A 24,582-nucleotide genomic window follows, 5' to 3' on the forward strand; every position below is an offset into this window, starting at 1 on the left:
TTGACACCAAAGTTGTGTTTCCTTTGTGTGAGAACCTGTATGTTAATGATGACCCACTTCCACTTGGAGGTGGGGAAGGACATGCCACAGCCTCTGTTGCGCACACAGCCAAGCAGCTGTTTGCTCTCAGGAGGAAATGGGCATTGCTTCTGAAAGGGGGCAGGATTGATGAGCAAGTCTTCAGCTACCAAAGCTTGCTTTTTCTGCAGGGCTTTGCCAACATCCATCCCTTTGTAAAGATCTTGAGGCTGGTCCCTGACATCTTTCACAAGAGTTTGGCTTCTGCAGAGCTTGCCCAGCAGTGGGTGGAGCTCCATGAAAACAGACACAGCTCCCAACAAGTAAGCTCAGATCCCAGCTCAGCCAGGAAGGGCTATGACACAGGAATGGCTGTGGGCAGCTTGGACCCTGGATTACCCCAATACCAACATATCCACAGGGGAGGTTGGCCTCAATCCAAAGCTAGCAGCACCCATGGCAGGGACACCTGCACCAAAGCCACCATCCGGGGACAGAATAAGCTGCATGAGGTCCATGGAGAGCTCATGTCTTTGCTCTGGAGGGAGGAACGTTCTTGGATGTTGGAGGCAGAGATCTGGAAGGTAAACCAGAGAATTTCCAGCCTACAGATTCAAGGGGAAGATAAGGAGAGGGAGCTGGAAGCCCTTGAGCATCAGCTGGAGAAAGACAACTGGAGGACACCCATCACACAGCACCAGGCAGTCCTCCAAGAGTTGGAAGGATTAGAGAGGCAGCTCAGGCTGGAGGAGTACCGCAAGAATATCCTGCAGGGTGATTGGCTGCTAGAGCTGGAGGTCAGACCGGTCCTCCTTCGTCAGATTCATACAGTAAGAGGCTGGGGGTAACAAACTGTGGGATCCAGTAGTGGGTATTGTGCCGCCAGCCCAGGACCAGGTCCCTTGCTGCAAGGCGGTGGTGGGCCTGTGGCTATTTTCGACTAGGCTCTGTTGGCTAGAATTGAGGGATGATGATCCAAATGGTACAAGAGGATAGTACTAGTAGTGACATGCATATGGCCTCACTGGTCTATGGACAAATTGTGGGGAAACTGGGCTTTCCGGGGAGGGAACTGGTTTGCTGGGTATGCAGGAGCCACTGCCTGAATGCTTTATGTCACCAGTCTTTTTGTCAGTTGCAGGAACGCTGCCAGGACCTTGCAAGGATATTGCAGGGAAGGGAAGAAGCTCCCAAGGATCTTCCTCAGCAAGCCAATGGACTAGACTCCCACTCTTCACACAGTTCAGGGGCTCTGAACGCATTGAGTTCTGATCCTTGAGAATAAAGAGAGTTCCTGAAAATTCAATGGTCTTGGCGACACAGGCTCTGTTGGAAATGGTGGTAGGAATTAGGCTGCTTGGCTGCTTCTCCTAGACGAAGGCAGACTTGCTTCTGGGTGTATCAGCTCACACCACTTCATTCCTGACTTCATTAGCTCAGCTACTATAATGTACTCCACTGAGGGCCATCCTTTGATGACTTTCTGGAAGATTCACTTGCTTAACAACACCATCTGCCACTCAGACCTTACAACTATGTGACTTCTTTTTCTTTGAAGGTTCACTCAAATCTAAAGCTGAACAATTCAAAAGAGTCGTAAGGACTTGAAAATTGGGTCAGCTTTTTGGCAACATCTGGCCGCTTTGAGCCAGATATCTGGAAAGGCGGGATGTAAATATAAACAATAAACAAACAAACAGGGATTATACTGGTTGAGTTAGGGCTTTTAAATGTATCATGTGTATAGCAATTTTTTTTGTGTGGTCTTGAGACTTTGGCATGGGGGAGGCGATGTAACAATATAAAAAATTAGTTTAGCATGTTTGCTGGTGAAAGCTGTCTAGGTGGACCCAAATTCAGGTGGGGCAGCTGCGTTGGTCTGAAGCAACAGAACAAAGTTTGAGTCCAGCAGGGGCACCTTTAAGACCAGCAAAGCTGAATTCTGAGTATAAGCTTTCCTCTGTATGCACACTTATCAGATACATTGAAACAGTTTTCCTCAAGCCTGACATATAGAGAGGTATGTAAGGTTTAAGGAAAAGGCTTTCAGTGTATCTGAAGAAGTGTGCACGCACATGAAAGTTTATACGCAGAATTAAACTTTACTGGTCTTAAAGGTGCCACTGGACTCAAACTTTGTTCTAGGTAACCAGAGGACTTCCCATGTTGCCCCTTGGAAGACCCACAAGCAGGAAGAGAAGCCCTTGCAAAGCCCAAGTAGCCTCAAGCCTGTTTTCAGCTGTCCAAAGTGTTGGTAGGGGGTTGTTATGGTTTGCTAGTATGGCTGTTTATCATTATTACCAGAATAAGGATGTGTGTGAAAGCAGCGTTTGTCTATTGCTGTGACCTCAGGTGTGTCTGTACAGATGCACATTGCATTTCCCTTTAGGATCCTTTTCCGTGAGGGCTTGGGAACCTGTTGTCAGAGGTGGAGAACCTCAGTGCCAGACTAGCTATGATGGTGGGAAATCTTAGATTAAATATCCTGCAGTTATTAAAAATGCTAATAGCAGGAATCAGACCAGGGCCACAGTGCTCTGCCTGTGCCATTTTCCTGATTTAAATCCCTCAAAAAATCTATCCACCCTGTGGAGGAAAAATACCAGTACAGTATGGGTACCTGTGGGGTACCCGATGATCCCTGCAGAAGGATTAGTGTGAATTGAATGTAACCAGGGTCATTAGATATCTGGTGTTCTCAGGGTAGCAGAGTGGATTTCATAAACTGGTAAGGGGCTCCTAGAATTCAGAGCTTTGCGGTTCAAGAACAGGAGGTGGGCATGGAAGGTAGAACAATTGCTGAGGGAATGGGATAAAGTAAGAGTCAGAGATTTAGGCCTACAGCCAAATCTTCTTGAATGAAGGGGGGGGGATGGAGGCTAGATGGTCCATGATTACTCCTCCCTAGTAGTATGTTTTCTGTACAAAATTTCCCCCTTTTTCTGATGGGTTCCTGTGTTTGCTACCTATAAGAAGGGCCCTGCTAGACCAAAGCAGTGTTTCATCTAGTCCAACAGCCTGGCAGGCCAACAAACAGGGCATAGAGGCCTAGGCCTTCCCCAGTGTTGCCTCCTTAGCATGGTATTGCTGCTTCTGAATTTGAAAGTTCCTTTGTCAGCTATGCAGCTGCCATGGCTGAGGTGGGGGATGCTGTTGGATGAATTGTCTCTGTCTATGCCTGACTTGGAATGTCAAGTTTCACTTCTCCTTGCCTCCTTATCTGCTTATAGCTTAGGCCAGTGACCTTGGTACCTTCTTACTGTATTCTCTGGGAATTCTTAGCCAGTAGCTTCAGCAGGCTTTTGCAGTTATTCTTATTGGCTCTGGTCCATCCCCCTGACCCCTTTGAATCATGTATATTATTCAGCTGCGCAAGCTTATTTCCATTCCTGACACTAAATGTATGTGCAGATAACTTGCCTTTACAGACTCCAATAAATTTTACTCCTTTGGAAAGAAAGTTGTGGGGAACTGATTGCTGCAAGACTCTGACATCCCTTTAGTTAGCAAGGCTAATAGCCAATGATAAACCTCTCCTCCATGAATCTGTCTAACTCTCTTTAAACTCCGTTTTTGTTGGAAATATGTGAGGTTGCAAGGTCTAGATTCCAGTTATTATAGGGTTAATCTGTTGTTTACGTCTGTGCTATTGTTTAGCCTGATCCGGAAGGAAAGTTGGTACAGAGCCAATGCAAGCAAAGCCGTGAAACTGAGTAACACTGATTGGTTAATGTAATCAGGTGACTTCCTTCTAGGGGTCAAGAAGGAGGAGATTCTCCATTGTTGTGGGACCATGTGCCTGTAGCTGTAAAGATGTAACAACGTAGCTCTAGATATCTCTTTTATTTTCTAGGTTTCCTGTGTACTCTTTTCCCTTAGAAATAAAGCTTTTTACACAGAAATAAATGTCTCCTCTCCAGTGAAGCAAACTCTAAGTATTTAAGTATTTTTGACTATTTTCCCCAACATATTCTCTTTCAACTCTCTCTTAACCATCCCCTGCCCCATGAATTTTCCTGGCATAATTTTTCCCCCTGCCTTCCAAGTTTCACTCAAGGGGAGACACCATGGCACAGAGGAGGGACAGCTGGCCCCCCATTTTAAAATGTCTTGCAGCACAAACTTTTCCTCCATTATCTGTAAACAGCATGGGATAGCAAGGAGTAAATGAGTTTGGGAAATGGTTAAAGAGCTGATTGCTCTAACAAGTATATAAATATGAGTTTATGCTTGCAAGTGTGGGGTTTAAAATTATTTTCAGCTTTGTTGATGCAAAACAGTGAAATAACATGACTTCAGATCAGTTATTTAGAAAAAAACAGCAAGTGAGATTGTGAAATGTTTAATTAAAGGGCCGATTACATTGACAATGATGGGAGTATGGCCTGGAGCTATATCTATATCTATCTCCATTGGTATCCAACCATGAAGCAGCATGACTTTTCACTTTTAAACAGGGGCTCTGCAAATCTGCTTTAGATCAGAATGTCACAGGAGAAAGCAGAATGGGTAAAGCTATCAGAAACTGATTAGTAGAAATGAGCAAAAGTCTAGTAGCACCTTAAAGACTAACAAAGGTTGTGGCCACACGCACTAAATAATCCACTTTAAATCCACTTTCAGTGCACTTTCCAACTGAATTTTACTGTGTGAACTGGCAAAATCCAGTTGGAAAGTGCATTGAAAGTGGATTTAAAGTGGATTATTTAGTGTGTGTGACTGCAGCCAAAATCTGTGTGCTCTTTTGTGACTCACTGCTTTTGTGACTCCTCACTTCTTCAGATAACAGCTAGAATTACAGATATGCCAGAACTAGGAATAAGGCCCATTGTGGAAATAAATACGAGCTCTAGAAAGAGGCTCTGGGCAGGTGCCCTGGCCTTGGGCACTTAGCATCAATTTGCTGTGGTGACCTCAGCAAGGAATACTGACAAAGAGTTTACTGTTTTATCCTCTGCCATCTGAAGAGCAATTGTAATTCTGAGTGATATCCAGCCCCCCCCCCCCCGGAGATTGGCAACAATGGTTCCCCAGGAGGACATAACTGATTTGGAGGGGGGAGTCTATGATACTGTACCTGTCCTGTCTGAGGACCCATCCCCCCTCAAACCCCACCCTCTCCAGGCTCCACCCCTCAAATCTCCAGGAATTTCCCAACCTAGACTTGGCAAACCTATCTCCTTCCCATCCAACCATCAACCTACCTTTATATGCCCCTTCTGACTTCAGGTTTCCATCTCCTCCCCCCTCACTGCAGCCTCTACCTAGGAAAAGTACAGTCTTTCTCCTCAGTGGGGACCCAAGCAGGAGGGAAGCGACCTCAGCAGGGTATAATGACACAGAGTCCAGACTTTTTATACTCACACACATCAGCTTCCCCCCTATGGCAACCAGTTCAGGATCCATCCTCTCTTCAATCAGCTGCTTAACAATAAAGTAAGGCCATAAGCCTTGGCGCTGTGCGTGATGAAGGTGGTCTGCCTAAATTGTTTTTGTTTGGTAATTGTGTTCACAAACTGGTACATGCATGTTTCACCCTTAAATCCCCAACTTTTACCGCATGCGCACCATTGTTTGCCTTCTCCATACGCTTTAGCAAAGACATAATTGGGCATGTGCTCCCCGTCGTTTTGAGTGCATTCAAAATCGTGAAATATGTACTTTGCCAAAACTGGGGGCTCTTTCAGAGGTTCTAAGTAACACAGGTTGTGGACAGCTTCATCTTCTCTCAGCTTCCCACTGCATTGCCTACAGACCCTCCCCTGGCACTCTTCATAAAGGTGGTCCATGCCAATGTAAGACCTACATTTTTTACGCCATACCCTGGAGGGACATTCAATTTGGTTCTGGGCTGCCAGTTCACCATGGTGTTTAAAGCAAAATTCACTGCTACAGTAGAAACAACAATTGGGGCATTTCTGGGGAGTACCTATGATTGATTTACATTCTGTGGTGGAACACATTCTACAAAACATGGAACAGTTATGCTTATGATGGTATAAGGTATGACAATGCTTGCAAAAGTTTTGAGAACCCATAAATCCCTGGATATTAAGAACTCCATAGTGACTTGGGGCGAGAGCATGTGTGGTACGGCATGGGCGATGGGGGGATTCTCGGTATGCTCCCGAGCCGCCTGATCCATTTTCGTCTTTGTGGGCGCTCCTCAGTTTTGGGGGGCCTCGCCGGATCTCTTGGAGGGAGAACCGGAGGCAGGGGGCTTCTTATCAGCCCCTCCCCTGCCTCGGCACCGCAGGTGTGTGTGTCTGATATTGCCCTGAAGCAGGGGCAAAAAGCGGAGTGGAACGTGGACACCATGTTTCCCACTTAGCCCTGACCATCCGCTTTTAACCTACTGTTTGTTAAGGAGTACTCAATTGCAGCAATGCGGGAGAAGAAATCAAGAAAATTGTGAGTACGCTTACTTCGGAGTCGTATGCAGAGAGGGGAAAAAAAGGAAAATTACCCTGACCAAGTATGCACAGAACTGAGAAGGATAGTGTGGCCAGGAGGCCTATGGGAGATGACTTTGTTCTTTAAGTGTTTATTTTTTCGGGGAAAAGAAGGGCTACAGTTGGTGTATTTGGCTTTCGTTCCTTCTTTTTTGTTTCTGTTCATTGATAAGGACTTACAAAAGACAATGGCTGGCTGAAAGTTTACTGACTATTCAGGTTGTTGTTTTTGGAACTTGAAGGAATTGAAGACATTGGTTAAAATGGCGTTTGTACTGAGGATGGAGGAGGAGATTGATGAGAACATGGAGGTGGGCGAGATGACGATTGAACAGTTTTATCAGTGTTTTGAAAGAGGGGATACAAAAAGGATGTGAGGAAGCATGTGTAAATTTAATGAAAACGTATCACATCCAAGCAGAAACCGAGAAAAAGAAAGAGCAGGAGCAACCCATTTCAACAGAAACCCATGATGATCAGCAAAAGGAGGAAGGTGGTTATTGTGTGGTAGGAAATCCGGGAGCTCTACAAGAGAAAGACCATGTAGTAATTCAATATTCCTTGACTAAAATAGTGAGAAAGAAGCAAAAAAAATCATCTGGTGTAAAGCTAGAACTGCCAATGGAAAATAGACAACGACTGAAAATTGAAAAAGAAGGAACCAGGAGAACAAAAAGAAAAAAAGCACAGGCTTGGAAATGTAAAAGAAACAACAAAATGTGGGAACTAGAGTTTGTGAGAGTTAGAGGGGGGAGATTAGGAAATCAATACACACATAAAGGAAGGAGACATGTAGAAAGGTTGTGTAGGAGAACAAAAAGGAAAAAATTGTGGGCTTGGAAATTTAAAAGAGATAACAAAATGTGGGAACTAAAGTATGTAAGACGTAGAGGGGGGAGATTAGGAAACCAGTTCACACATAAAGGAAGAAGGCATGTAGAAATGTTGTGTCAGAAAAATAGATTACAGATGTGTAGGAGGAAAAATAAGTTATATAGTGATGTGGAGTGATTGGTTTTCCTCTGATATATGCCTAGCTGGAAAAAAGGACCTTAAACATTTCTTTTTTGGATATATAACAGTGGTGATTAAGAAAGCGTTATTATGTGTAATTTAAAGTAAAAAGGTGTGGTAGCAATAGGGAGGCTAAACTGCTTAGAGGTGTTTAATTATGTTTACTTATGTTAGAATTTCATGGTTAAGTTGTAATTAATTTTATTAATAATTTAAGATGATTTTGAGTGATAATTCGAACCATCAAGTAAAAGATTAGTATAAGGGCCTTAATAAATTGTTAGAAAAAGTAAAATATATAAGGATGTTTAGCTGGAAAAAATGAAAAAAGTAATATATATATATATATATATATAATTTTTGTTTTCCTCCCTCCCTTCTTCCCTCCTTGCAGTAAATTAACGGTGGATAAGAAAGTGTTAACATGTATATTTGAAAGCTAAAAGTTGGTAATAATAGGGATGTTTAATTGTCTATTTATTTATTTATTTTATTATGATTATCTAATATGATTTTGAGTGATAATTTGAACTTCAAAGTTAAAAACAACGAAGTGCAGTACCTGTTAATATAATAGGAGAGGTTAGAATATGAATGAATAAATGTTTAATTGTATGGAGTATTGTGTCACGATGAGGTAATTAAATTCTAATTAATTTTTTTAAAAATTGTAATATTAAACCCTGTACCTATACTAAAAGCTAAGAATGAACAGACTACTGGAAGATGATTATAAACAGTAACTATGAAGACCTTATATTATTAATATGAGCTGACAGTGTAATTTTGGAGAAATTCAAAGGAAATTGAGATAGAAGTAGCTACTCAAATATAGAAGTGACCTAAATGTAGGACATAAGAACAAAATAATATTTTTTTGTCTAGTTTTTCTACCAACCTGTGTTGCTGAAATGAAAAATTGCTATCTTAGGGGGGGGGGTTGTATGTAGTATTGTTGATGTTCTTGTTTATATGTATAAGATACAGGCTTATAGTTCTAAAAATCCAATAAATATAGTCACTTGCTGGAGGGCTCTGACTGGCAAAGGAGCCACCTGTGGGGGGCATCTGGCATGTGTAGGAGCCGCTTGTTGGGGAGTAATTCTGTCCCATGTAGCAGACAATTGCTGAGGGTCTCTGCCAGGTGTAGCTAACACCCGCTGGTGGGATCAGCCATTTCCCCTTCAGGGATTACAGCTGTAAAAAGAGCGGGGGGGGGGATAGGAAATTAATCCTAAAATTTGCCATCCCTTTAAACAGTATAGACCCTCAAAAGCCCAACATACCCACTTCCTCAGAGATGTATTGGTGAGGGGCTATATGTGTTTCAGCCATTGCCTGTGGTGCCTCTGTGGCCTGGACATAGGGGTCAACCGGCATAGGCATGCCCATTTGTTCACTTAGAATTGCTGCAGACAAAGAACATAAAACCTTGAGTCTATAAAACCTATGACTCTATCAGAATTTAAACCCACCACTCCATGCGTGACTTGTTGTATTTTAATTGTTTGCAACCCCCCCTGTGTCAGCTAATGGGGAGGGCTGGATAGAAATATAATAAAATACAAAATAAAATAAATACCTTCCAGGTCCCGCTGGTCCTGGGATAGGGTTTCCATTCCTTGACTTCTGCAGTGCAGGAACGTGAAATGCCGGGCATGGTTAGCTTTTGTTGCTTCTTCGTGGGTGGGGCACCACCCTTTTCTTCTTATCTGTGCCCTCCAGAGACTGCTCACCCCAGCCTGGTTCTGGCTAGAGATGCTAAGTTATTAAGAATCCCAAGGTTTGAGAAACATGTTATAACCTACTTATGAATTGAACAGCAAGTTTAAAACAGCCTTGCTACCATGGTGCCTATTTTAAAAAACCACTGTTTAAAACAGTAAAACCATAGAACTCAGACCTCGCTTTCCGTCTGTGTGCTTATCTGTAACGCCAGTTGTCTCACTCTGCTCCAACACCCACCCACCACCCTTCTAGTCTCAGGTTTGAATTTTTTCTGCACACACAAAGGGTCTTTGAATTTATTTTTATACAAAACCTTTCATTTTTACTGAACACTCCTTTTACATTGCATGAAAAAGAGTCCGGCAGCACCTTAAAAAAACTAGCACAGCTGCTCATCTTGTCCATCCTCACTGCAAACAGCTTGGGCCATTCCATGGCACAGTAGACCCGGCAGCTGCAGGCCAGCCGCAGAACTGTACCTCCCTCTCCCATTTTAAAGACAACCCCTCCACCCCTTATTTCCTTAAGATTTCCCTGTCCCTAAAAATGTGTGTGTGTGTGTGTGCTGCTTTGGGAGACTCCTGGCAAAGAACGTTTTCCTGCAAAGGAAAGGGGTGAATTCGGATCTTCCAGGCCATGCCTGGAGTTTCTCCATGCTAGGGCTGGAGATTCCAGGCGAAGCACGTGTCTCTCTGTTGACGAGCCTGCCTATCAATGAAATGACAGCCGGTGAAATTTCCCCGGGTTGAAAAAGCGAGAGCGTTCATTGGTCGCCTTTGAACTGACAGTCTGCAAATGGCTGAATGAGTGTGTGGCCCTCCCTCTCTCCTCCCAGCAGGCACTGCGCAGGCTCACTCTGCTCCGGAATTCAGACAGTCTCTCTCAAATACACAGCTGGCCTGGAGGAAAGTTTGCTTTGTACTCTTTATTCCTTTTAAAAAAGGATGGAAGGTGGGGAGGGGAGTTTGGGGGGACTGGCATTCTGTTCTCCCTGTTTTCTTGGTAAGTAGCTTTTAAACTCTTGCTTCCTGTCCTTTTTTAAAAAGGCTGTTTGCAAACTGCTTTTTAAAAAACTCTTGTTTTTAAAGGGGGGATCTGTGTGCTGGCATTCTCTCTCTCTGTGTGTGGGTGGGTTAAGGGGGGAAGCATTCCCTCTCTGCTAAAGGGGGCTGCTTTCTCTGCTTACTTGCCTCTCTCTCTCTGTCTCTCCCCCCCCCCCGTTCAAATTTCCTCTGTGGGACTGGGGAATCTCTGGAATTCTTTTCGCTTTCTTCCCCCTCACTGCTATGCCTGCTAGTTTAGCTCTATTCATGGCCGATAGGTGCGTGCCTATAAGACTTGCATATAAAGCCTCTGTTAAAGTTTTGCGCTCTCTCTCTGTTTCAAGTTTTGCGCTCTCTCTCTCTCTCTCTCTGCCTGTTTCCTTATCTATTCGTGGCAAGACAGCGTTTTAAAAGCACACTTTTTCCTTTTGGCGACAAACCCTAGCCTTTTGGGGAAGGGGTACACTTGCAAACTCCCCCCGCTGCCCGGCTCTGGGGCTTACGGAGGGATGGGGTGGAGGTCCCCAGGTTCTGTCTGGGTGGGGTGAGTCCTCAGACCCTGGAGGGGAGTCTGCACTAAAACTGCACTAATGTTTGGCTTTGGGGCTTACAGAGGGTGTGGGGGGGGCAAGGCTGTAAAGAGTAGAACTTTTTAAAAGCACACTTTTTTCCTTTTGCTCTCTGTGAGGCTTGCAAGGGGAGGGAGGGGGGCCTCCAGGATCTGCCTGGGGCTTACAGAGAAAGGTGGGGGGGCATGCAAGGGGTGGGGGTTGGCCCCCAGGCTCTGTCTGGGTGGGGGTTCCCCAGGATCCGTCCAAGAGACCCTGGAGGGGCAGTTTGCAGTAACCAATGTTAGCACAAGCAGGGACACAAATACACATTCACAGCAAAAAGCCAGCACTCTATTTCACACATGTCCCAGCCCCCCTCCCGGTTTCAAAGCATTCCCCAGTCACAAAACGCAATCACAAAAGCCCCCTTTGCACCAAAAAAGATTCAAAACACCCAGGGACTCCATTTTCCCATTCCCCAACCCACGGCCAGGCGCTACACCCTTGGAGGAAAGCCGACACGTGGTCGCCATGTCCCCGGGGGCTGGTAACGGCCGCCATCTTGCCAGCCCCTTGAAGCATGGCCCTCAGGGAGGTGGGACTTCTGGTGGAGGGTGAGGGAACCACTCATCACATTTTGACTTGACAGAAGGGGTGTACTTATTCCTCCTTACCTGCACGCACCAAGAGAGGGACATGTTGTCCTCTCTTGGCACCATGAGGCAGATGGGCCTCTCGCTAGTAAGTTAGTAATCTATCAGTCTCTGCTCTTTCCTATCCAAAGTGTACTTCTCAAATAAAGAGAGAAGTATTTCTCTTCTAAACTTGCAATGTGGCTCTGTGTAGCCTTGTAAGCTGAGTAACCTGGTAAAGTGACACTCCTGTGTTTGTAGCTTTATTTAAGCACTCTGCTAACTAATGGTGACTGGAGTAACCACACCAGTAAGCCTCAATACTTTCTCCCAGTGCTTTACATATTTGCAAACTGCATGCAAACGTGTACTAATCTCTTGCTGAGTGTGGGGAGCACAGCAGAGAGAGAGGGCAGGCAGGCAGGCAGGCAGGATTCCTTGGTTGGCTTTCTATGGACAAATCTGAGGGCTTCAGTAATGTGCCACCCTCTTTTGCCTTTGTTACGGGGAAGGATGGCCATAGCAGAGTTGTAATGGAACTACAATGCCATATTAAGTAAGAGCCATGTGGAACCACAGTTATAATTCTGATACTATGAGAGCTTCATTCAACAGAGTGCTACAAGACCTTGGTGTAGAGAGACCTCCTGGCCTTTATTCTTGAGCCACATAAGATTTCAAGCAGAGGGTTGTGGAGGCACATATTGCTCACCATAAGTCTCCAGGAAATGCAACACCGAGAATAATACAGTACATAGATTTATACTAGGAAGGCCCCTCCTGTAGTATTTTCACACAAATGGCAATTTTTGTGTGTGTTGTCCATTAATGGAGTTCAGAGCAGAACCAAGGCACAACGTTTGAATGCAGGGTTTATTAGTGCAGCCATATTTATTCCTGCTACATTCAGAGAAATGGCTATGCACAAGTACCACAGTCTCTGTCTGAGCACTTCAAGTTTCCTGTCCTGGTTATGTGGGGCAAGTGGAGGTCACTATCTGTGGGTGGGGCAGGTTGGCAGTCAGCTGGGAACAAGTAGGGAAAATACTTGGTCTCATAACTGTCCAGCTGTTGGCAGGCCACCCCTGAGGTAGGTGGGGAGGGACAGCCTCCATTTTGCAGGCAGTGCCATGAGCCAAACTCTTCAGCCACATGGTTCCACACCTGTCTGTGGCAGAAGTCACAGTAGCCACTGCTGTGCATCCTGTTGATCCATACACGTAATTTAACAGAACAGGACTTGGCAGTGGAGCCTCCTGAACAATCTACCCAAGTCCTTCTTGTGATGGCCTTGCGTCAGAACTTGAGTCCTTGAAAGAGGCTGGCAGCCTCCCTTTGGAACCTTGCATTGAACTCCTATGTGATGTTTGTGCCTGAGCTCAGTTCCATGGACGGGACCGCCTACAGAAGCATACCACTCACCGTTGAAGGGCAAGGGAGAAGAGTATTCTTTTCTCAACAATTTAAATTCAGTGACAAACAAATGCCTATTTTGTGCCATCTCACAATCTCTGGATTTTGTTCATACAGAAGTTAAACAAACAGAGAAAAATAGCAGGGTGTAGGTGTACAAAAGAGGCAGTTTTTGGTGGGAGTGATGGAGGTTCCAGAGGGCTTGAAGACTCTAGGAGAGGCAGTGGATTTTTTGAACCAGAACCTGGGAACCATTGTTAGGAAGGGGCAAAGACAAATGAAAAACTTCCTGCGGTTGCAGAGGGTTCATTCCAGTTGTTGTTAAGGCCAGGCCATGGATGGCCTTTCTCTTGAGGCCTGACCATGGTAGTGGCTTTTGCCCCAACTGGGGCCCCTACAAGGAAAGAATAAGGTAGGGAATGCAAGAGCCGGAGATGGAAAGTGGAACAGTCGCTGGGAGAAGGAGGAGGCTAGAGCAGGATGAAGCTGGAGATATTGAACAGGGGGTTTCTTTTTCTCTCTGGGCTTAAAGAGGGTTGTGAGCAGTGTCCCCTCTAAGCTGAGTTAGTGTGAGCTAGCTCACAGTTTTTTAGCCTCCGGCTCACACATTTTTGTCTTAACTCAGGAAAGATGACTCCAGTGCAAACTCATTGATGCAGCAGCAATAAAGTGACTACTGTGACTACTGTAACGCTCTCTACATGGGGCTGCCTTTGTCGCAAATCCAGAAGCTGCAGCTAGTGCAGAATGCTGCGGCCAGGCTGTTGATGGGTCTTCCTAGAAGGGACCGCATCCAGCCTGTGCTGAAAGCGCTGCACTGACTGCCAATAGCGTACCGGATTCGTTTCAAAGTGCTGGTTCTTACCTTTAAAGCCCTATATGGTCTGGGTCCAGCTTACCTAAGGAACCACCTTTCCTCATATGTTCCCCCACGAGCACTTCGGTCCAGGACTCAACATCTCCTAGCAATGCCAGGCCCCAAAGAGGCCAGGCTGGCCTCTACCAGGGCCAGGGCTTTCTCGGTGGCGGCTCCTATCTGGTGGAACGAGCTCCTGGAGGAGATCCGGGCCCTGCGGGACCTTGTGCAGTTCCGCAGGGCCTGTAAGAGGGAGTTCTTCCACCAGGCGTATGAGTAGGAGCCACCACTACCATTACCATCACCATTATTCCATCTTCACCTGGCCCTGGATGAGGGAACATCAGTGCTTCCTTGGAGCAGACGATGCTGAACAGTTGAAATATGCCATCTTTGAAATTTCATGTTGAACACCTTGAGCACTTTAGTCAATAACTTGTTAAGAATGTTTTTGTACTGTTGGGATTTTAAATGGTTTTAATTATGTTTTATATTGGCGTTTGTCCCTATGTAAGCCGCCCTGAGCCCGCATTGCGGGGAGGGCGGGGGATAAATCGAATTAATTAAATAAATAAATAAATTGCCAGTAGCTCACAAAGTAGAATTTTTGCTCACAAGACTCCACAGCTTAGAGGGAGCATGGGTTGTGAGCCCCGGGTGCATATAATCTCTCAGTGAGGCCCCAGTTTAGCTGCTGTGGTCCCTGCTTTGACTCTTGCATCTCCTGGCACCCTTGAGCAGGCCTGGGGGAAGAGCACCAACCAAGAAAGCAACATCAGTAATACAATCGTCACTAGGTCAACTTTTTCTTGGTTTCTAAACTACATTGCCAATTTTCACCAGAGTGGGGCTATACTTCCCCAACTGCCTCTACCCTTAGGCCAATCTTTGCAGCTGCCCTGAGAGATGGTGAGAACAGGCAGAATGCTGAGCATGGGCAGAGGCCTGCATGCACAGATACCCTCATCACGGCTGCAGACGGGGCAGGGCACGGCAGGCTCTGCTCATGCAGGCTATTGCTGCTGTCTTCCAGCAATTACCACGGCCATTTCAGAAACAGACCCGTCTCCTATTGACTGGAAATCTCAATTCCAGGCAATGTAGAAGGAATAGCAGATGGACCATTGGATATTGATTGCTAAAGTCCTGGGACTGAATGGCAAAGCCTTAATACATTTGCAAGGGTATGTGAATCTCTCCTAACCCTGGCATCTGCTAGCTCTACCTGAATGCATCCGTCTTGGCACTGCTTCTAGTTGCCCTTTTCTAGGTTGGCCTTTTGTTGTTTTTGCCCTTTCCAAAGCAACGGAGGCTGCCCAACTTCTGAGGAAGGAGGCTAGTGAGAACTGGCTAAGGTACATACTCTTGCCTACAGAGCAAACACCAGTAAAGAAGTTTGGGAGCTGGCTCCATTTTCTGTGTCCATCCAAGAGAAGGTAGCTTCATCTCTTGCTCTGTTTGGCCCAAGCTTCCCTTGCGGTGTGGAATTTCCTGAAGGGCTGTGATGCAGCTGCTGGTTGGTCCAGACCCTGATCAGTCCAAAGCCGCTTCTGATTGGTGGTGGCTATCGTTCAGGGACAGCATGAGCAAGGAGGACCTTTCCCATGGATGCAGGGGAGGACCAGGGCAAGTGGACACACACCAGCTTGTTCACACAGGCATGTGGAGCTCATTGTACTCATCTCGACCATCTTCATCAAAGTTTGGTTCTGCATCCTCTGAGTCCAGCTGCAATTTGGAGAAGGGGGAGAACAGAGAGAGGAGAAAGCAGCCATCAGACGTCGGAAGAGGTCTGACACCGTGAAGTCATTGGTATTTCCGGGAAAGCTCACCATATGTGCTCAAAAGCTTGCTGATTACTACTGTCCAGGCAGGTGGCAACAATTCCCTTGCAAGGTCCCATAATGATTTTATTAAAAGTCCCAAGACTGTAATGGTGCTCACTTGACCGAATCAGACGTGCACTCCTACCAGCCCTGCCCAGCAATGTTTTAGGGCAATGCCTGGGGCTTTCAGCAAGGCTATAGCTACCATGCAATGAGATTTGCTTACCGCTTTGAGTTCTCTCTCATGGAAGAAGTGTGGCAACAGGAATCGGCGCAGGGGGACTGTCGTGATCAGGACAAATGGGAAAGCCAGTGATGCTATAGTAGATTTCACCACCCACAGCAGCACTATGCAGGCCAACTGGATGCATGTGAAGAGGTTCATCCGCCACGTCTTCACCTAGGAGACAAGACAGTCAAGTGAGGCACCCTCCTTTTTTGAGAGGGCATCTTGTAAACACTGCACCAGGCCCTGAAGATAATATTCCTTTCTCTCGTAAGCCAGTGTAGCACAGCCGCCACTAGGTGGTCTTTTCAGTCCTATGACAGTTCAACCAGCCATTAAGTGGTCTCACCCCCCACCACCACCTCCACCCACTCGCTCTGCCTTCAGCCGCTTCTCCCTTTGCCAGCAAGTGGGACTTTGTCCCTCCACCTCCGTCACGGCCCCTACCTTGACAACATAGACGTGATCAGGGTGGTGCTTGGATGGCATGAAGATGAGAAGGAGCCGCTCATAGAGCTGGATGCCAGTCAATGATGTCACGCCCATGTACAGGAAAATCCCAAACAGCACAGCCAGTGGGATCTGACGCAACACATTTCCCATGACTATGGACAGGCCTGCAAGAGCAGAACACAGTCTTATATTCTCTTTCTCGCACTCACATGTACCCATACCTCATGATGAGAACCCAGAACTATGCCAGTCAATGCCATCTATCTGTACTTTTGTGCTTTGTACAGTATCTGGTGCTTGTACAGCATCTGAAGGAACAAAACAGTCTGCTAATCTAACCTGTCATTACCCTTTGTAGGATCACCTACCCATGAGCCCTCGTTCCTATACTGTTCAAGCCACAGTAAACAACAAATGGAGGGAATTGGTACACCCTACAAAGAGTGGATCAGGATAACTCAAGCAAAATGGATCAGGATAACACAAGCAAAATAGCGTAAGGCATTTTCATCTGCCTAAAGGAACAAGCTTTTCAGTATGGACCTCACCAACAAGGCCAGCGATGAGCATTCCTGTCACACGCTGCTCCTTCACTTCTTCAATCTTTGGCTTCTCACCGGGTGCAATTGCCTTGCTCATGACAGTGAGGGCATTGACGTGGGTGATGGAACGGACAGTGGCAGCTGTAAGCCAAGGCAGACCGAAAAGGGCACAGAGCCCTCCCATTGTACCAATGAGTAGCAGGTCCAAGTGGAAGCCTGACCCCTTCAGCAGCTTCCGTTCCTTCTTGCTGACAATCAGGCTGTAAAAGAAAGGGTGGGCAAGAGAGACATGATTTATAAGGGCAAGCCTCATGCTTTATTGCTGCCTGAGGGAGGCATACATCATATGTGGCGGGCGGCGTGTTTTAAATCTGTTTGAAGTAGCTCTTCTTTGGGGTATGTGGGCAGTGAAGAGAACAAAGAGAAAACTCTGCACATGGAATAGCAGGGAACCCTCATTTGCCTTAAGAACATAAGAGACGCCAATGTTGGATCAGGCCAAAGGCCCATCCAGTCCAACACTCTGTATCACACAGTGGCCAGAAATACCAGTGCCATCAGGAGGTCCACCAGTGGGGCCAGGACATTAGAAGCCCTCCCACTGTTGACCCCCCCAAGCACCAAGATGACAGAGCATCACTTGCCCCAGAGCCCCTATCTATACCTTGTGGCTAATAGCCACTGATGGACCTCTGCTCCATATGCTTATCTAATTCTCTTTTGAAGCCATCCATGCTTGTAGCCACCACCACTTCCTGTGGCAGTGAATTCCAAGTGTGAATCACTCTTTGGGTGAAGAAGGACTTCCTTTTATCCGTTCTAACCCGACCGTTCAGCAATTTCATGGCGTGCCCACAAGGAGTTCTTGTATTGTGAGAAAGGGAGAAAAGTACCTCTTTCTCTACCTGCTCTTTCCCATGCATAATCTTATAAACCTCAATCATGTCGCCCCTCAGTCGTCGTTTCTCCAAGCTAAAGAGCCCTAAGCGCCTTAACCTTTCCTCGTAGGGAAAGTGTTCCAACCCTTTTATCATTCGAGTTGCCTTATGGGTAGCAAGAACAAATGAAGTTAAGAACCTAGAAGACGATACATGCTGGAAGAGTCCCGCTCCTTGAGGTTGTCCTCCAGGCCCATACGCTTTCCCCAGTGACAGATACAGCAGCTCTTTAACACATGCATTGTGATAGGTGCAGAATTAGCCACTCCACAGAGTGGAGATCTGGCACTTACGTGGTAATCTGGGTCTCCATGAAAATGAGAATGAAGACCAGCAGAGCTGGGATGGCAGAGGCCAACATCATCCAGATAGGAAAAGACTGCTTGCTGCCTAAGGGATGGATGAACCAACCACGTTTGTCTGGGGCTGTCACTGACAGCACTGAAGGAACATTCAGCTTCTGTGGTGAGAGCACAAAACGTACAGGGAAGGAAACCAAATCTTTGTTTTGTTCATGGAATAGACACACACGCACACCCTCAATACTGAGCTGTACACTGTTTATATGCTTCTCCAGGAAGGCTGGAATGTGCCTAGAATGTAATCCAAACATAGCCACTAGGCCTCACAAGGAGGGGACCAAAGTTCTGGTATTTTACAAACCTCGTATCATGTTAGATGATACATCTTCCAGTCTAACACTGCTCAGTAGGCTTGCCGTGCTGATCTTGAAATTAATTGGTATCTCAAGTGACATAGGAATGTCCACAGGTATCTAACCCACTGTGGTGGCTCAAGTGGTTATGATGCTGAACTGCAGGCTGTGGAAGGTCAGTAGATCAGCAGTTCGAGACCCGAGTGTGCCGCATGACGGAGGGAGCTCCTGTCTCTAGTTCCAGCTCCTGCCAACCTAGCAGTTCAAAAGCAAGAAATTGCAAGTAGATAAATAGATACCACTTCGGTGGGAAGGTAACGGCGTTCCATGCACCTTGGTGTTTAGTCATGCCGGCCACATGACCACAGAAACATCTTCGGACAGCGCTGGCTCTTCGGCTTTGAAACGGAGATGAGCACTGCAACCCTAGAGTCGGACTCGACTGGCTTTCGAGCAAGGGAACCGTTACCTTTACCTATCTAACCCATTCCTAAACAACTTTGTGCAATGCTTATTGGCCTGAGTGTATATAAATTGTTGAGTCTGGTTCAATAAATTCAAGGATTGTGTGAATACAATGCAGCAAAGAAAGTGTCAGAGTAAGGAAACTATTGCAAATGGCTTAAAGGGCCAAGACCTATTCAGTCAGTAGTAGTTGGTAGGATGGTGCACTAGGATGGATAAGCCTGCCACCACAGAGTGGTAACCTGGAAGAAGAGCCCGCAGCCTTGGTTGTGGGCACTGGGAGTGTGTAAGGGGCAGTGGTCTGGCTTGGTCAGCATCATGCCAGTGTGCAGCCGATGACTGGCTAGCAGCCCCCAGCACAAGAACAGCTTGTGGGTGTAAGCTAGAGTTATTTACTAGGCAATAAATAGCAAAGCCCTGCCACAGTCACTGCCTTGAAGTGTCCCAGGCAAGGGTACGGGTTCTCCTTTTCCCCTCAGCAACTGTGGGTTCTTTCTGCATGCATAATATTGCTAAGGCCACTGCTGTATTTGGTTATGTAAAAGGTGACCATTGAAAATGTGTGATCGGATGTTATAAATGAATATAGAAAACTGTATATTCAGAAAAGTCATGAAATGGAAAGTTTGCATAAGCAGATGAAAGAATTATCTACCAGTTTATTGTGGGTCAGTCCTGAACTGAAGCTCGTGTGCAGCTGGGTCCTGTGCATGTTTGCCTGCAAGTTATCTGTTTATTTCATATGTTTTCCTAAAGAAACTCAAAGTGGTTTCCATACCCAAAATTCACTATGGAATAATTAAATTAAAAACAACATCTTAAAACCACTAAGGGCCCAAATGAAGCCACATTCAGCCAAAGGCCCCCCTACATAGCTCTGCTCTGGATTCCTTTCTGAATTGAGGGCAGGATGGTACAGCCCTCAAACCATTCCATAGCCAATCTGAGTTGGAAAATACCCAGAAATTTGTGGGTGGATGTGAACCCAGGTCTCCCAGATCCTGGTCGGGCACTCTAACCATTATACAACACTGACTGTCCCACCATGCAGACGGATGCCCGAGTGGCTGCTCATTCCAAAGAGAAAGGTAATAGAGACCAGCCCAAAACACCATGCCTCACAGTAGGCCCTCGACCTAGTTTGTTTTCTGCTTGAATGCCTTACTTCAATATAAATTTTGTACAAAAACTAGGAAGGCAGGAATGTCAGCATCCTAATGCACAATGGAACTTCGGGCACCCAGAAAAACTGTGTCCATCTCCCATCTCTCATTGCCATGGTACAGGGTTGGACATGCAACACCTACCTGTGTATACGTATCAGTAATGGTGTAGTCTACCAGAACCATAACGAGGATGGAGATAGGGATCCCAAAATCACCAATGATTCGCCGTGCCTGCCAGGCAAGCATGGGGGAGAAAAGTGTGTCATGAACTGGCCGGAGATGACATTGCAGAGCTCAGCCTCAGAAAGAACCCCACCGAGGCTTCCATCCCCTGAAGAACGGCTTATCCTGGCAAAGAAAGGATGGCTCTGCCATACATCCCTTGTTAGGGGGATAGTGCAACAATATAAGTTGCTTCAGATGGTGGAAAGGTTCCTGACTCATCTTTCAAACTCAATGCCTCATTTGCCATCTTGTTCTGGGGAAATTCCAAAGGGGGGTGGTGTCATGGGTCTTGGCTCAGCCGAGGCTGACTATTCCTCAGATGAGGAAGAGTCATGAAGCAACCCAGCTGTTATGTACGTGGACCGCCACCAGGTGTCCGCGGCACATGCAGGAGCTTGGCTCCTGGAGCAAAGGAAACTTTGGATCCTGGTTTCCCCCAGCCCCAACCAATAGCCACTTGGCGGGACATTCAAACCCTCCAATGGGAATGGGGGGTGCTGGGTGGATATGTATATAGTTGGCCCTATTGGGCCGTTAGAGTTAGTCTTAGTTGGAGTGAAGTACAATAAACGTGTGCAAAAGCATGTCGTCGTCCGAGTCCTCCATGCGGCGAACCCAGTACTTTACACCAGCCTCCTCCGGAGTCAGCCCAGAAGAGGAACCTGGGGAAGAAGAGGCTCCAGCAGCTGCAGCAAGGTGAAGAGCCTGAGCTGCAGTCGGAGGGAGAGCCTGGTCCAGAGCCTGGCCCAGCACCCCCCGGTGGAGACACCCTGAGGCCAGAACCCCCACCTAGTTCTCCTGAGTGCCCCAGATGCAGGGCACGCCAGCATCTGGATGTGCAAGAGAGAAGGAGGAGTGCCAGACTGCAGCTCTTGCAAAGGCAACATGAGGGGCCGTGAGTCTTTGCAGGTTGCCTCCCAGGGAAGGGAGGATCCGGTCATAAGCAATGATGCTCACCTGCCTCGGTGTGAATGCAACCATGTGATCTTGGACCTTGTTCCGGCTGCCAGCCTCCACTCATCCCTCCTGAGAACTCTGATCTCCCGGCATTCTGACCCCTGGCACTGTTTCTCGGCTTGGTTTGGACTTTGCATCTAGCTTAAGTATATTGCGTTCGTGGTGACCGGCCACAGCCAGCACAGGGAAGGAGTGTGAATGTGTGAGAGTGAGAATAACTTTATTGTAGAGCAATCCATCTCATGTAACTTTCTGAAGATACCTCCCTTTCCCAGGGATGATGGCCTTGGTCTGTGTCTGTGCTTACCGCCTTAGCTTAGATAACGAATGGGTGATTTACAGGTGGAAGCTGGAAGCGCACTGGTTAGGTGGGAATGAATGGGCAGTGTGATTGGAGGGGACTACATTTGAACCATGTATAATTGGGGGGGTTTCATACCAGGACCTCAGTTCTGACTCAACAACATTCTTAGCTCGGAACATCTTTATTTTTCAATAAACAAATCACCTCCAGTGAGTGCTGTTGAGAGTAACTTTGTCCAAGAGTCTGACATTATCTTTCCACCTCTGTACTGCGAACCTCTGAGGCTCTCCTGCTTACCTCATAGGTCACATCATATGGAGGTGACAGGCCACATTTAAAAAGATCTGAGGCTTTTGAAGAACTTTTTGGCAGAATTTAGGTTATAGTGGCACTTGAGCCTCAAGATATTTATAAAAATAGGTTGGACTTGAGTCTCCCAAACTTGTCTCTAGTTATTTCTTATGCCACTTGTCCAGGAAGCGATAGAGCAGGAGTTCTCAACATGGAGCTCCCGGGCTCCATGGTGCCCATCAACACTTTTCCTCATGTCCACAAAGTGTTATTAGAAAGTGGGCGGGGCCAGGTGAGGTCACTGCCCAGAAAGGCTTCTGTTGGGCTGTGCAGAATTTTTAAAAACATGGCCTGGGCAGCAGCTTGGCCCCCACAGGAAGCTGAGAGGAAGCTGAGGCGGCCATTTTGTGAGTGCCTCCATCCCCTGCAACAGCCATTTTGTGCAGCCTTTTTATTACAGCTCTTCCCACCACTCTGTGTCAGAATTACAATGGTGCCTACGGGCTCAAAAAAGGTTGGGGACCCCTGCTATAGAGGAAAAGCTGCTTCCAAAGGGTAACACAACTTCCTACCTATATATGGTGCAAAGGGATAAACAGTAAGAGAAGAACAAACCATTTCACTGGATGTTTAGAGTGGAGATGGCAGACACTCCACCCAAAAGGGTCTGAGGCCAGACCTCAGTCTTACCTTTCCTCCCAGGAAACGGCTGTTCTTAAACTTGCGCATGAAGAAGGCGATGAAGAAGGTCCCCAGCATGAGGATGAGGGACAGGAGGGCCGTGTTTGGCTGCATCTGGGTGTCGAGGGATGTGGAATCAGCAGATAACATGCTGGCATTCAGACTACGCTGATTTGGTGGGTAGGACCTAAGCAGAGGGTGCTCCGTAAATATCTGGGGAAATAGGACAAAAAAACCACACCCATCCAGTTAAGGCAAATTGATCTATAATCAGGGCTATTTTGGGGCAGGAACGCACAGGAACGGAGTTCCGGCTGGCTCCCACATTGGCCACGCCCAGCAGGAACTAATTAGCATAATAGGCCACACCCAACGGCAGAAACTCATTAGGATTGGCTACATTAGGGGTGTGTGGCCTAACATGCAAAGGAGTTCCTGCTACAAAAAAGCCCTGGGTTTTGACAATAAACAAAGTAAATAGAATAAGAAGCAAAAGGTGGGTGTGGCTGGATGACCACACTTCTGGTAACACGGGGTGTGGCCTAATATGCTAATGCGATGTGCTATCAGGGTGTGGCATAATATGCTAATGAGTTCCTGCTGTTGGGTGTGGCCTATTATGCTAATGAGTTCCTGCTGGGCTTTTTCTACAAAAAAAGCCCTGTCTATAATCAATCCTATTCAGAGGCAGCAAGTGAGAAGGGAGAAGCAATAGCTGTCCAAGAGCCATCAACTCACAGTTTACCCGGTAGCAGTAGTAGCCAAACAGCCAGACCTGTATTGCTGAGAAGGCTTACCTTGTAGAGCTTGTAGAATGTTTCGTAGATGAAGATAAGGGAGATGAGGAAGGCAAAAATCTCCTGGGTGAAGGGGGAGATGTAGCGCACGAGGAAACTCCCCTCAGCAGCCACAATGATGACAATGAAGACAATGAGCCATAGGCCAATCCACACCCGGCCTGTCAGATATTCAATGCCCTGGCTATGGCAGAACTGCGGGTAATGGAGACAAGGAGACTGTATTGAGCATCTTTCCTCCTCTCTCATGTCCTCTTCATAGCCCATTTATGCTGAAATCTTAAGCAGAATTACACCCTTCTAAGACTGAGGGGCTGCGGTGGCTCAAGTGGTTAAGATGCTGAACTGCAGACCAGAAGGTCGGTAGTTCAGCAGTTCGAGACCCGAGTACCGCGAGACAGTGAGCTCCTGTCTCTAATCCCAGCTCCTGCCAACCTAGCAGTTCGAAAGCAAGAAATTGCAAGTAGAAAAATAGGTACCGCTTTGGTGGGAAGGTAACAGCGTTCCATGCGCCTTGGTGTTTAGTCATGCCGGCCACATGACCACGGAAACGTCTTCGGACAGCGCTGGCTCTTTGGCTTTGAAACGGAGATGAGCACCACAACCCTAGAGTCGGATTCGACTGGCTTTCAAGCAAGGGAAACCTTTACCTTTACCTAAGACTCTTGACTTCCATGGACTTAGAAGGGTGTAACTGCTTAGTACTGCACTGCTAGTAAACCTGTACTACCCAACAAGAGGAACATAGCCAGCTGTGGACTGCCAGGTATTTGGCAAGCCTTCTATTTTGGCAATCCTCAGTATATACCAAAAACAGATGGTTTGTCAAGACCCAGTAGGTTGCCTTACATGGCTGTTAAGTTGCTTTTGGGCTGGTGGGTCAAAGCCATTATCAGCTCCATGGCTTGTGGGTGTGGGAGGTACCATACAGACCAGCAAGAAAGGAATTTAATCAGGCTACATCCCATCTGCAGTGAAATGCTTGTCCATATTATCTGAACCTCCCCAAGATGTTTTGGTGCATTTGTACATTATCCACTCCACATCACTTCCCTATATATTGTACTCTAAAGTGGCATGAATACACTTTAGTAAATCAGCTACCAAAACCTTTCTGAGTGCTCTGTGGGAAAGTGCCCATGCTGCCAGAGGTAACAAGTGCAGAGGGAACAAGCAGAGACAACAAGCAACAGAAGCAGGGTTGGCTAAGGACAACTCCTTCTGTTCACCGTTAGAGAATGAGACAGACGGTGCCTCCTTGGTCAGAGTCATTCATGCAGCATCCATTGTTAAAGAGAGAGATTTACGTTCCCAACAAATTCAGTGGTCCTTTCTGGTCTGGGCATATA

General features: G+C 46.7%; 1 protein-coding gene across 1 annotated transcript in view; it reads right to left on the minus strand.

Annotated features, from left to right (window-relative positions):
- Window positions 1–14,971: 14,971 nt before the first annotated feature.
- Window positions 14,972–24,582, minus strand: part of SLC4A3 (solute carrier family 4 (anion exchanger), member 3) — an 85,610-nt gene continuing 75,999 nt past the window's right edge. Inside the window, exons 15-22 of the mRNA XM_015414504.1 lie at window positions 23,234–23,428; window positions 22,446–22,649; window positions 20,120–20,209; window positions 17,986–18,152; window positions 16,761–17,014; window positions 16,207–16,376; window positions 15,760–15,933; window positions 14,972–15,435 (exon numbers count right to left, since the gene is read on the minus strand). Coding sequence (XP_015269990.1) covers window positions 15,358–15,435; window positions 15,760–15,933; window positions 16,207–16,376; window positions 16,761–17,014; window positions 17,986–18,152; window positions 20,120–20,209; window positions 22,446–22,649; window positions 23,234–23,428 — 1,332 coding nt within the window. The 3' untranslated portion in view covers window positions 14,972–15,357. The remainder of the gene's footprint in view (window positions 15,436–15,759; window positions 15,934–16,206; window positions 16,377–16,760; window positions 17,015–17,985; window positions 18,153–20,119; window positions 20,210–22,445; window positions 22,650–23,233; window positions 23,429–24,582) is intronic.

This window comes from Gekko japonicus, unplaced genomic scaffold (genome assembly GCF_001447785.1).
Source record: "Gekko japonicus isolate JY-2015 unplaced genomic scaffold, Gekko_japonicus_V1.1 scaffold446, whole genome shotgun sequence".
Classification (NCBI taxonomy): Eukaryota; Metazoa; Chordata; class Lepidosauria; order Squamata; family Gekkonidae; genus Gekko; species Gekko japonicus.